This window comes from Crocodylus siamensis, chromosome 1 (genome assembly GCF_052110815.1).
Source record: "Crocodylus siamensis isolate JL-2025a chromosome 1, ASM5211081v1, whole genome shotgun sequence".
Taxonomy (NCBI): domain Eukaryota; kingdom Metazoa; phylum Chordata; order Crocodylia; family Crocodylidae; genus Crocodylus; species Crocodylus siamensis.
The window spans coordinates 423879103-423892237 of record NC_143395.1 but is presented as its reverse complement, the minus strand read 5'-3'; the positions used below and the strand labels follow the sequence as shown (position 1 = coordinate 423892237).

Genomic DNA, 13135 nt, shown 5'->3' with positions numbered 1-13135 from the left:
CCGACGGGCAGCCCGCCCTGCCCCTCCCCCCCCCCCAGTGCACCGACCTGCCCCGCGTGCGCTCCCCGCACCACCTGGACCCTGCCCCCCGCCCCCCCCCCGGCGGTGATTGGCTGCGGCCCCGACGGGGCGGCCCCTGCACGCCCTGGCAAAGCCGCGACTCCCGCGTCCCTGCGGCCCCAGCCCCGCCCCCCGCGCCCGCCCCGCCCCGCCCCCCGGGGCCCGATCCCTGCGCGGCAGCACCTTGCACCTCGCGGGGCTGCATCTGCCTGGGCCACGGCCTGGAGGAGCCGGGATGCAAGGGGGTTGCCAAAGGAAAGCCCCTGCCAGCAATGTGCCCCGGCAGCCTCCCCGCCCCCCCCCCGACCCCCTTCTGCACAAAGCCCCGGAGCAGAGCGGGAGGGGAGAGGGGGAAAGCGAGGGGAGGATCTGCATGAGAGCAGGTGAAGATCAGCCCGGCTTTGTCTGCTCAACACCTCCCCCGGCTGACGGGCTGTTTGCAGCTCCTGCCTGCCCCTGGCTCTCTTTTTAGGGGGCGGGAAAAAGAGCTTTGCAGCTCAATGTAAAACTGCAGCATGTTTTTTTAAGTCATCATTTTTGCTTTGGGACCAAAAGGATGATTTAGTTTGAATATGGCCGTGCGTGCGCAGCCAAACGGGCCTGGCGCTCTCTGTGGGTTCATTCCCGGGGCGGGACAGGCCTGAGTCCCCTTTTATTGTTGTCCAGCCGTGATGTCTCCGCACAGCTGTACCGCTGAGCCGGTCGCGGCATTTGCTGCATGGCTGGGCTTGGCGTGGGGTCTGGCATGTGTTGGGCCTGTCACGTGTTGCTGCTTTTATAGCTGGCGCTGGGTGAAGTTCAGGCTCTTGTGCTGTTTCGCAGCTTTGCTTCCAGTTACAATCAGAGAACCAGAGAAATGAGGGGTGAAGGGAGGTCACACCTAGTCCAGCCCCCTGCTCCAAGCAGGACCAGCCCCAACTACATCATCCCAGCCAGGGCTTTGTCTACCCGGGTCTTCAAAGCCCCCAAGGATGGAGAGTCCCCCACCTCCCTGGGGAGCCCGTTCCAGTATTTTACTACCCTCCTAGTGAGAAAATCCCTCCTAATACCTAATCAAAACTTCCCTTGCTGCAACTTCAGCCTGCCTGGGCATGGGTGAAGTCCCCCCAAGCAGGGTCACCTATAGACCTTGTTCTGTAATTTATAGTGTTTTAAATTATAGTTAGCATTTACTTTTGCTTTGTCTTTTATTCTTTTTAATAAATTTGGACTTTGTGTTTACATGGCTTGTGTGGAACTGCTGCTTTTGCTGGACACCCTCATGATTGCAGGTAGACTGGGTGGGGGCTCGAGCCAGGGTGAAATATAGTTAGTATCCTTAAAGGGGAACCCGGCCCTTCTTGCTGCTGACGGGTGCTCAGGAGAAGGGTTGCAGAATAGTCCAAGTCCCTATTTTCTCTCCTAGAGAGGTTGCCTTTAGTAGAAGTTGGTTTTCTTCGGAAAGCCGCAGGCCTCTGCTAGCCTGAGCTGTGTCTGCTCCCTTAGCCCTGCTGCTCCTTTCAGGGCTGGAAGAGGAGCCCATCGTGCCCCTGTCCTGCTGCTGCACAGGCTCTGCTGGTCCAAGCAGGGGAGAAAATGTGCAGGTCAGGAGTGCAGGGCACCGGCTGGGGGGGTGGGGGTGGGCTCTGGGCGGGGGACGTGGGGCGGCCCTGGGGTCTGTGTGTATGGGGGGGTCATGCAGTGGAATGCACCGGTGCGGTGGAAATGGGAGACCCCCGCCAAAGGACGTGGCAGTACGTGAAGCCCGGGCAGCGGGGCTGCATGTGCTCATTGGACGGATGATCCACGGGGATCGGGAAGTGATTTGGCAGATTGCACTTGGGACGCGAAACATGTTCCTTGCAGGGGCTGCAGCTCCGGCGGAGCAGGGGGCGCAGGGGAAGGGGCTCTGGCCCTGGGATGGGGGAGCAGGTCCAGGGCGTGACACTGGGAGGGGGCAGCTGTGGGGGTTTCTGGAGCCAGCCCAGTCCCTGCAGCCTGTGTCAGGCCAGAGAGAGGCGAGGACACCCCGAGGCCTCTCTGAGTGGGGATAATTGGGGGTGTCGTCAAGGCAAAGCCTGGGCCCGGGGCAGGGGGTCATGGTCTGGGGTCTCCCATCACAGATGAAGCTGGAGGTGGAGATGCAGGAGCAGGACCCTGAGGTCTCCAGGCAGGAGTGGAGGGGGTAGGACAGGCCCCGGTGTCTTCCAGGCTAGGATCAGGGGCATCCCCAAGGGCAGGGAAAGCACCAGCAGATGTGAAGCCGGCCCTGCAGCCCCCTCGGTGGCCGAGCTGCCCCCGACATGGCACAGCTGCCCCCAGGGACGAGGTCCCACACCAGAGACCTGGCGCCAGACCCCACTGCCAGGAGGGCGAGGGGCCGTGGGAAGGTGGCACGGCTGGCAGGAGCTCTGCCAGCGCGGGGCGGCCCCAGCACAGAGCTGGTCCTGGGGCTGGTGGTGCCGGAGCAGTTCGTAGCCATCCTGACCCAGGAGATGCAGAGCTGGGAGCGGGGACACTTGGGTTTCTTTTAGAAAATAAGGTCCAATTGCCAAAACCCCAGGTGCTGGGGCTGAGGGCGGGACAGGTCCCTGTGCCTTGCTTATGTTCCCGACTTGAAGGAACTCAGAGCCAGATTCTCCAGGTTTGTGTCCCAGCTCTCAACTCCATCCAAAGACCCCAGGCTCCTGCCTGGAGATTTACTGTAAGTGAAAAACCTGGAAACGGCCAGGAGTTAGGAATTATGTATAGGCCAGTTGCGTCTTAAAAGGATCATTGTGTCCAATTGTGTAAAGACTCATGCTTGTGTTTGCTCGAAGTGTATGCAGACTTCCTTGTACTACCCCCGCCCCCATCAATATAGGTGTCTGGTTACAGCTTGCCTTGCTGTGTTACTGTGGAGGGGGGCATATAGTAATGGCCAGGAGATCCCAACACCAATCGTATCTTAAAAAACTGGCAAAGGTTTGGGCAAGGTTATTGTCTACACGCCACGGCCCAAACGTGACCTGACACACTAGATGTTCTTGCATGTGTGCCTGTGACAAGGTATCAGCACAACACCATGTAGGCTCTCTAGGCCAGTACAAAGGTCCCATGCTTTCTAATTTCCCTTTTCTACAGTGATCCAACAAATGACGTATTACATTCCACAAATATCTTGAATATCTTGAGCCATCTCGTGCTATGGGCTTGTTTAACATCTTGCTCGGGGTTTGCTGTTCCAGCCTGAGACGGGACTCTTCTCCGCCTTGTGCAGCCATCTCCCCCGTCCATCTCCTGGCGGGGGGGTCACCTGGCTGGCGTGTCACGTTCTGCTGCTATAAGGAGCTCGGGCGTTGGACACTTTCACCAGTCAGGCCTACTTCAGCCAGTGCATTTGTGTGAGTAGTGTGTGTGTGTGTGTGTGTGTGTGTGTAGATAGATAGATAGATAGATACAGATCCATGGTCCAGGATGCCTGCACCTAGCTGGTTCTCTCGGTTGGGCCATTCAGATGTGGGTGATGTGCTGATTGAAGTTAGGTCCCAAATCCAAACATTTCAGGACCTTGTGCCCACAACAGGAGACAAACTGGGATCCATCTCAGTCAACCTGTCCCCATCCAGATCATAGAGCAAACAATTAGGAAAGATCCATAATCAAGTCCTTCAAAATAGTGGACCATGGCTGAAAGGGAGCAAAGGGGGGCTGGAAGAGACCACAGGGGTTTTGAGTGAGCTTCATTATGTGGGTGAAAACGTTACAAGAGCAGATGAACACTTGCGTGGTTTTTCCTACGCATGGCCACCAAAGCAGCGGGTGAGTAGTGGAGAGTTTTTCTCCATTCCAGGGAGGCCAGCTAGCAGGGAGTCATGGCAAAAACACAGTACCATGGGTGTGGCTGGACCTGGGGCATGTAAATCTTACCCTGAGGGAAGAGAAGCCCCTCCTGGACTTGAGGCAGCGCCACATGAAGGCAGCCTGCCCTGCAAGACGGGTTTCTTCCCAGGTGGTGGCTGAGACAGCAGAGCCATCGGCAAGCAGGTGTGAGGGTGTCGGGTGGCTTCAAAAGGAGCTAGGTTCCAGTGGTCATATCCACTTTCTGGGAAAGAGCATCCACCTCTGCATTTCTACATGATCTGAAAATCAAAGTGGGACCAGAAAAGGGCTAACCCCAACCAAGCTGTCTCTGGTCACATGCCTTGGCCACACGCAACTGTTCTAGTGTAGTGTGAATGTAATGTGTGTCCACAGGAGGAAGCAGGGGCCGTCTGCAGTGCTGTGCTCACTGGGAGATTGGACTGCACCTCCCACAAAAAGGGACAAGGGAAGAGGAAGGTGGAGGTTGGAGGCAGGGGAAAGAGCAGCATGCAGGTGGAGCCTGGCCAGCCCTGCCCTGCACAGAGAAGCTGGAGATCTCCCTGCCTCGAGTTTGCAGGAAAAGAAGGTGCAGGGATGCAGGATTTGGTCTGGGCCCTGCCACTGAGAGAGCACCACACTTACTGCGGTGCTGGATGCACCCACTTCTACCATGAATGACAAGGCGAGGTCCGGACAAGCTAGCTCAGGGCAGAGGTGAAGGCCCATTTCACATATTCAAAGACTCACTGGACTTCAACAGGACAGTAAAACTTGAGGTTTTTACCTCAAGGGTGGGGAGAGGGCGAGCAATAGTTAGCGATAAACCTGACACAGGCCACCAGATGTGGAGAGGGCAGCTGGGCTCTAAATCTTCACCTCCAACTTCAACATTTCAACAACCCTTCGGGTCTCAGGAATATGAACCAAGGGGAGACAGATCAAAACGGAAGATCTACTGGTTTATCCCTCCTGATGGCAATGCCAATACTAGAGCCACAATGGTTGTGGCCATGGGTGTGCGTGGAGACCTGACTAAATCCCCAGGCTCCCAGCTAGACTTTCTCATGGTCTCAGTCACTTGCTGGAGCTGGTGTGGGAGAGAAGGCAGCAGAGGCCTTGGTGGACTTAGGTGCCCCCGTCCTCCTGTTCAACCCTGCTCAGGGCCCCGACAGCAGATGCTTATGCATCAAGTCTGTAAGGCACCTTCCTCCTCTCTATAAGATTGTGTCAAAAAAACCAGGGGGAACTGCATTCGAGAAGCGGGCTTTGAAGTCAGGCCTTGTGAAGAAACATCAGGAGACCTTAACTGACTTGCACCCCTGCTCCCCTCTTACAAAGGGATGGTTCGGGTTTCAGCCCTGCGACACACTCCCTCGCCGCCCTCATGCACTGCCCCCCACCTCCGCCGCCCCTTAGAAATTCAGCCAGTAACGGGCACATTCAAAGTGTGTCGAACAAACCCCCGTTCCCTCCCTTCTTTCTGTGGCCGCCTCCAACAAGACAGACCAGCCCTCCTGCCAAAAAAACGAGGTCATTCAGAAGTCACAAGGTTATTTTCTTAAATGTTGTAATGTAGGGAGGGAGCAGTTTAACACACTGGGGGGCGCTGCGGTCCAGTACGGGACGTTCCTGCACTGCGGCACCCGTCTTACCACCCCCACCCACCTACGGCGCGCCGAGTGCCTCCCCTGGGGCGCTCACTGACCCCCTTCCTGGAGCACACCCGCAAGCCTGGGCTCATCGCAGCCACCACCCAGGGGTCTGGTCTTTATTCGGGCCCTGTGCCCCCTGGGGTGCACAGACCTGGTAGACCTTGAGGGTGCTTGACCCACTGCGAGAACCTGGGGTGCTTCCTTTAGCCTGAAGTATAAAAATTAGCGTCTCATAGTCAGCTGAACCAAGAGGGCGCAAAGGCATACCCAGTCCCTCTCTCAACCAGTCCACCACGCTTGTTATAGTGGGGAGCTTCACTGGTTACAGAGGGTAGCGGCTTACATGGGGAAGGGTCCTGGTTAGAGAAGTGTCAAGGAATAGCCTTAGAGCAAACAGTGTCGGCTTAGTAGCATCTACATTACAGTAAGCTATGTATCTAGACAAGTTTCAAGTAGTCGACTCACTTCAGCATCCTGAGAGAGAGAAAGAGGTTGCAGATGTTCCAGCTGCTGCATGTACCTTTATCATGGCTGCTGCCCCTCCTCCTGTGGAGTCTTAGCTTTATATAGGCCTTTTTATGTCAGCTTTTTATCCCCAGCCAAGGCCAGGTGTTGTTCGAAGTCAACCAAACCACTTAAAAAGCATCACAGGGCACCTAAAAGGGTGACAGGGCCCAAGCCCTGAGGTCAGTGCCCAAAACAATAGAGAGCTATATCCACCCCACCTTACCTGGGGGCAGACAGGTAAGGCAGACATGTCAGACACCTAGGCAGAGCTGGTTGCTTAGCAACCAGGGTGATGGACACATGAGTGAGAGAGGGTATCAGCAGAAAGGACAATTAGTGAGTGTGGAAATGAATAAGTGTGCTCCAAAATGGGTTATTAACCTCTCGGAGTAGCCCCTCTAGGACACTCGTGGAGCCAAATAGCTTTAGCACTAGCAGGGAAGCCTCGGTAGGAGACTACAACTTGCTGCGTTTCTCCCGCAGGATGCCTTCCTACTTTCTCCACCCTTCCACCGAAGAGGCAGGACCTGTCACGCGCTGCATCTCCTCTACCCCTAATATTGCACGTAACCAAGAAAAGAGACTCTACTTGCCCTGGCCACAGCTTCACTGAAAGGGCAGGATCCTGGCTGCACAGCAGGACACGGCTGGCACAACCGGCTCCTGCTCCCGAGGGTTAGGAACAACGCCGGGATTGTGGTGAATCCTCTGGAAAGGGGAGGGTCTGGGGAATCAGAGACATCAGCCCTGGGAGGGGTTCTGGGCCCTGCTCTGTTCCCATTTCACAGCTCTGGAGAGGACATAGAGACCAACCACAGGGATGTCATGTTAAGTTGCGGGGCTGGATTAGCACGGAGTCCGATGTCGAGAGTGGGATGAAGGGAAGGAAGGCGGGGAGGTGGAGCACAGTTCTGAGCAGGGGCTGAGAAGCAAAACCTGCCAAACTGGGCTCACGGGGTGGCAGCAGCAGCTTGTTGCAGAGCCCAAGGGGCACGTGCAGGCCTGGGAGAGGGGTGATGTGGTGGGGAGGAAAGGTGAGGTCAGGGTGGAAGGCAGGGACTGCTTCCGCAGAAAGAAGTGTCCTCCTCCCAGCGACGCAAGAGCCTCACGTACCAGGACCCTGTGACCAGGAGGGAGGACAAAGCTGGGAGTCGGACAAAGACGGTCCCTGGGTGTCATTTGGAGCCAGCTGTCTTGGGGAGGGCGCCTTGTTGTGAAGGCACTCTTCCCCCTGGGAGCACTGGCTGCTTTCGGAGAAGGCTGGGGTGGCACAGGCTCCAAGGCAAAGATCGTCTCACAGGTTCCCCCAGCATCTGTGCTGGCCTCTCCCTGGGGGGTTTCCTTTTAACCCATCCCTCTCAGCAAACTTTGGGGCCAGGCTCCATGTCCTGTGGGTGCTGCAGTGCCGCAGAAGGGACGAAGGATGGGTGAACTATTGCTGGAGGCCACAAGCACGAGTCTGCTTTCCGGGATGCAGACAGTGGTGGGTGCTGAGCAGGTAGACGTCCCCACGCCCTTCTTGCATTGCTGCCAAAATTAGGGGTGCTCCCAGAAGCGGACGCACTGGTGCTGGGCCAGTTTTGAGGAGCGCGGGAAGATCTTCTGCACTGGGAGGACCTATGTGGCTTCTCTTTCATGTGGATGAGCTGGTGCTGGGCCAGGCAGGAGAATTAGGAAAAGCTCGTCCCGCACTATGAGCACTGGTGTGGCTTCTCCTGCATGTGCATGAGGTGGTGTCTGGTCAGGCTGGAAGATTCAGTGAAGCTCTTGCCACACTCCACGCACCGATGTGGCTTCTCGCCCGTGTGGATGAGCTGGTGTTGGGTCAGGTTGGAGGATCGGATGAAGATCTTCCCACACTCCAAGCACTGATGTGGCTTCTGCCCTGTGTGGATGAACCGGTGTTTGGTCAGGTTGGAGGATCGCGTGAAGCTCTTGCCACACTCCAAGCACTGATGTGGTATTTCCGCTGTGTGCATGAGCCGGTGTTTGGTCAGGTTGGAGGATCGGATGAAGATCTTCCCACACACTGAGCACTGATGTGGCTTCTCCCCACTGTGGATGAACTGGTGTTTGGTCAGGTTGGAGGATCGGGTGAAGCTCTTCCCGCACACCGAGCACTGATGTGCCTTCTCCCTGGTGTGGACACCCTGGAGCTGAGCGAGGTGGGAGGACTGGGTGAGTCTCTTGTCACACTCTAAGCACTGCTGTGGCTTCTCCCGCATGTGGATGAGGCGGTGTTTGGTCAGGTTGGAGGATTCAATGAAGCTCTTGCCACACTCCAAGCACTGATATCGTTTCTCCCCCGTGTGCATGAACCGATGCTTGGTCAGGTTGGAGGATCGGATGAAGCTCTTCCCACATTCCAAGCACTCATGTGGCTTCTCCCCGGTGTGCAAGAGCCGGTGTTTGGTCAGGTTGGAGAATCGTGTGAAGCTCTTGCCACACTCCCAGCACTGATGTGGCTTCTCTCCGGTGTGGATGAGGCGGTGTTGGGTCAGGGTGGAGGAGTTGCTGAAGCTCTTCCCACACTGCAAGCACTGATGTGGCTTCTCCCGTGTGTGAATAAGTCGGTGCTGGGCCAGTTTGGAGGATCGGATGAAGACCTTCCCACACTCTGAGCACTGATGTGGCTTCTCCGTGCACATGAACTGGTGTTTGGTCAGGGAGGAGGGCAGGTTGAAGCTCTTCCCGCACTCCAAGCACTGATGTGGCTTTTCTCCCATGTGGACACGCTGGTGCTGGGCCAGATTGGAGGACTGGGGGAAGCTCTTCCCACACTCTGAGCACCGATGTAGCTTCTCCCTCACGTGGACGAGGTGGTGTTTGGTCAGACTGGAGGATCTGGTGAATCTCTTCCCACACTCCGAGCACTGATGTGGCTTCTCCCCAGTGTGGATGAGGCGGTGTTGGGTCAGGCTGGAGGAGTAGGTGAACCTCTTCCCACACTCAGAGCACTGATGTGGCTTCTCCCCTGTGTGGACACGCTGGTGCCGGGCCAGGTGGGAGGATCGCGTGAAGCTCTTCCCACAGCGAGAGCACCAATATGGCTTCTCCCCTGTGTGGATAAGCTGGTGTTTGGTCAGGTTGGAGGACAGGCTGAAGCTCTTCCCACACTCTGAGCACTGGTGTGGCTTCTCCCCCGTATGGATGAGCCAGTGTTGGGTCAGGTGGGAGGACTGAGTGAACCTCTTCCCACACTCCGAGCACTGGTGTGGCTTTTCCCCAGTGTGGATGAGCTGGTGCTGGGTCAGGTGGGAGGGACAGGTGAAGCTCCTCCCACACTCGGAGCATTGACGTGGCTTCTCCTCCATGTGCGTGAGCCGGTGTTTGGTCAGGTTGAAGGAAGGTCGAAGCTCTCGCCGCACTTCGGGCACTGATGTGGCTTCTGCCCCAGGTGGATAAGCTGGATAAGCTGGTGCCGGGCCCGGTTGGAGCCATCCCATGGAGCCATCTCACGCAGCCTGAGACCACGAGGAAACATTACCTGGGTTGTGGGCTCCCTGCTCCTGCAGCAGCTGCTGCCTTCTGCTGGGGGCAGGGGGCTGCAGACCCGGGTCCCTGGCCCCAGAGCCCGGGCAGCTGGGGGCCCTCCAGCAGGGCTGTGGGCAGGGGCAAGAGGCATGAGCAGGGTGGGGGCTGTTGTGGGGGGAGTGAGGAGCATGATCAGGGCTGGAGGCAGGCTGTGGGGGAGAGTAAGGGGCACGAGCAGGGTTGTGGGGATTATGGGGGGACTGAGGGGCATGATCAGGGTTGGGGGCAGTTGTGGGGGGAGTGAGGGGCACAAGCAGGGCGGGAGGTTGTTGGGGGATTGTGGGGCATGATCAGGGTGGGGGGGCTGTTGGGGGAGTGAGGGGCACGAGCAGGGCGGGAGGTTGTTGGGGAGTGAGGGGTGTGAGCAAGGCGGGGTCGACTTGGGGGGGAGTGAGGGGCACGAGTAGGGCAGGGGTGGGAGGTGTGGGGGAGTGAGGAGCATGATCAGGGCTGGAGGCAGGCTGTGGGGGGGAGTGAGGGGCACGAGCAGGGCTGTGGGGATTATGGGGGGACTGAGGGGCAGGAGCAGGGTAGGGGGCAGTTGTGGGGGGATTGTGGGGCATGAGCAGGGTAGGGGGGTGTTGTGGGGAGTGAGGGGTGTGAGCAAGGCAGGATGGACTTGGGGGGGGGTGAGGGGCACGAGTAGGGCAGGGGTGGGAGGTGTGGGGGAGAGTGAGGAGCACCAGCAGGGCTGGGGTGTGGGGGGGCTCTGGGGGGCCTTCAGTTTTATTCACAAATTTGTGGGTTTTATCGGAGAATTTGCATTTTTTATTGGGGAAAACCAGGCTCCCTGCTCGTCAGGAGAAGCCAGGGAGAGCCTCCGGGTCTTTTTGTGCAAACCTGCCCGTCCCCTCGCATCTGTGGCTCGGGGGAGAGGGAGGGAACGGCCGCTTGTCTCCACATCACTGGACCTCGGGGGGTGGGAGCACCACCTGCCTGGACACGTGGCAGCACACCGCGCGCTGTTTGAGGCCAGCCCCGCGAGGGCAGCCCCGGGCAGGGCTGCAGTTTCCAACCCCCGTCGCTCTGGGCACGGAGCATGTCTGCGAGCGGGGTCGGGTGCAGGGGACAGCCACAGCTCACCTGGCGGCAGCTCCTCCGGTCCTGAGATTTCCCCACGGTCCTCATCATCGCAGCCCCAGAGCTCCCCGTCCCTGCTGGAGCCGGCAGGTGCAGTGAGGGGTGCGACCGCGGTATCCTGTTTGGGGCAGGGGTTATACAGGGTTAGTGACTGGGCCCCGCATGCAGAATAACCAACCGGGATTTGGGGAATGGATCCGGTGAACTCATGATTTCTACTAGGGCCTTGGTGGGCAAGGGAGGGCGGGCATTTCGGAAAGAGAAGGCACCGCGGGGAGAAACCTTCGACAGATGATGGTCCAGGTCCCCCGAGGGATGGTCGTAGGCAACAAAGCACCAGCCGCTCCTGGTTTAGAAAGTGCATTTGCTGGGGGCAGGGAGCCTGTCCCACTGCTTCACCCCCTCCTCGTGAGAACGTTTTCCTAATACCCAACCTCCACTTCCCGGGCTGCAGCTTGCGCCCATTGCTCCTTGTCTGTCGTCTGCCCCACCGAGACCAGCCCAGCTCCATCCTCTTTGCACCCCCCGGCAGGGGGTGACGGCTGCTATTCAATCCCCCTCGGTCTTCCCTTCTGCAGACTAAATCAACCTCTTTCCCTCAGCCTCTCCTCGCCAGTCCTGTCCCCCAGCCCCACAACCATTTTCGTTGCCCTCCACTGGACTGTCTCCAACTTGCCCACATCCCTTCTGCGGTGGGGGGCCATAACTGGACACAGGACTCCAGATGTGGCCTCCCCAGTGCTGAATAGAGGGGAAGGATCACTGCCCTCGATCTGCACCGCTCCTCCCTGTGTAGCCCTGGACGCTGTTACCCTTCCTGGCACCGAGGACACACTGCCGGCTCCTGCCCAGCTTCTTGTCCCCTGTCCCCCCAGGGCCTTTTCTGCAGAGCTGCCGCCCAGCCGTCACCCCCCCCCCCCCCGTCCTGGTGCAGGGATCGCTCCCTCCTACATGCAGCTCTACAGCCCTGCCCCGGCTGTGCTCCCCACAGCTGCCCCCGGTGCCCTGCTCACCTCCAGGCTCTGCCCCTGCTTTGGGGGCCTGCCCTGCCCCTGCTGCCCTGGGCCCGGCTCCGGTGTCAGGGAGCCCCTCTCCTCTCCTCCAGCCCCCTGGGCAAGTCCTCTGCACATCCAGCTTCGCAGGCTCTTCTCCGGGAGGTTTCTGCTCAGCGCTGCTCAGGGTCCCAGCACCTGCGGGTGGGGAGGAGCGCGGAGGGCAGCGCTGGTGCTGCTGGCACGGGGACAGCCCTGCTCGCCTCCCGCACCGGCCTGGGACTGAGGCAGACAGAGGCTTCGGCGCGTGGAAGACGGCAGACTTTTTTTTTTTTTTTTTCTGTTTTTTTGCACCGGTCCTGGAAGCACTGCAATACCAGGTCAATGCATGGAGTGGATGGAGCACGCTCCGGTTCCACCACCCAATACCAAAAAAAATCTGCTCAATATAGACCTCCTATGGAGGACATATCAGAGACAATTACCCTGGGGAGCCTGTGGAATAGGACCTCACCAGAAGGTCAAGACCCCTTGCACACTCAAACAGTGCCCCCAGTCTCCTCGTCCCACAGCTCTTGCTCAGGGCAGGAGGCTGCAGAGGAGCCCCAGTAACTCTGCCCCAGTCCGGGGCGGTCATCACAACACCACGCGGAGCCGGCAGGGACACGCTCGAGGGGTGTTGGAGCTGTGTCACAGGCCCGTGCAAGGGCAGGGCAGGGGAGTGCCAGGTCAGTCCTCTCCAGGGCACGGGAACCGCTCTCAGGAGCGCTGGGGAAGAAGAGGTGCTGGCCTGCGGGGGCACGGACTGGGCCAGCAGGCTGTGGTGGACATTTCTGCACGAGGGACGGTGCCTCCTGCTTCGGGCGGGTCGGCCACCGCCTGTCCCTGCCCTGGGGAAGGGCCTGGCCTGCGCCACCGGCCCCAGGAGCGTTTGCCTGCCGACAGCGCGCAGGCCCTCGGGTTTGGGGGGGTCTGGGGCAGGGCAGAGCCCTGGCTTAGCTGTACCCCCAGCCGAGGCCGCTGGGGAATCTCCTTTCCCCGTCCCCTGCACCAGCCCTTGCTGGGCACAGAGGGCTCCCGGGGGCAAGAGAAAGGGGCAGGGTGAATGAACGGTGGCTGCTGGCATGTGAACGAGGCCCGCTGTGCTGGGAGCTGCACGCATGCAGCGGGGCGGGTCAGGGCCCAGCCTGGAAGCCGCCCTGCCGCAGGGATCGGAGCCCGGGCCCAGCCCAGCCCCGTGGCTCCCAATATCGCAGCCCTGTCCCCGTGGCTCTGGTCGGGCTGTGGCCACAGGCAGGGAGCTGGGCCCTTGTGGGGGCTGTGGGGCCGTCGGGTCAGGGGGCACAGGGGGCAGGGAAGGGGCTCTGCTCGGGGGGGGGTGGCTCCAGGGATGAGGCAGGGGAGCGGGGAGCTGTGGGGGTTTCTGGAGCTGGCCCAGTCCCCGCAGCCTGTGTCGGGCTGGAGGGAGGCGAGGACACCCCGAGGCTG

The 13135-nt window shown here is 59.3% G+C and overlaps 1 protein-coding gene and 1 non-coding gene across 2 annotated transcripts; both read right to left on the bottom strand.

Moving 5' to 3' along the window:
• Nucleotides 1-5023: 5023 nt before the first annotated feature.
• On the bottom strand, nt 5024-11511 carry LOC149875706 (uncharacterized). Its single transcript, XM_090031070.1, is given in 3 exon segments — nt 5024-9378; nt 9381-9505; nt 10659-11511. Coding segments are annotated over 2 exon segments (1761 nt in total). The 5' UTR covers nt 9496-9505; nt 10659-11511; the 3' UTR covers nt 5024-7732.
• A 479-nt stretch (nt 11512-11990) lies between these two features.
• Nucleotides 11991-12180, bottom strand: LOC149875705 (U2 spliceosomal RNA). The gene has a single exon (XR_016440066.1). It is a non-coding gene; the product is annotated as a U2 spliceosomal RNA (small nuclear RNA).
• Nucleotides 12181-13135: the final 955 nt, after the last annotated feature.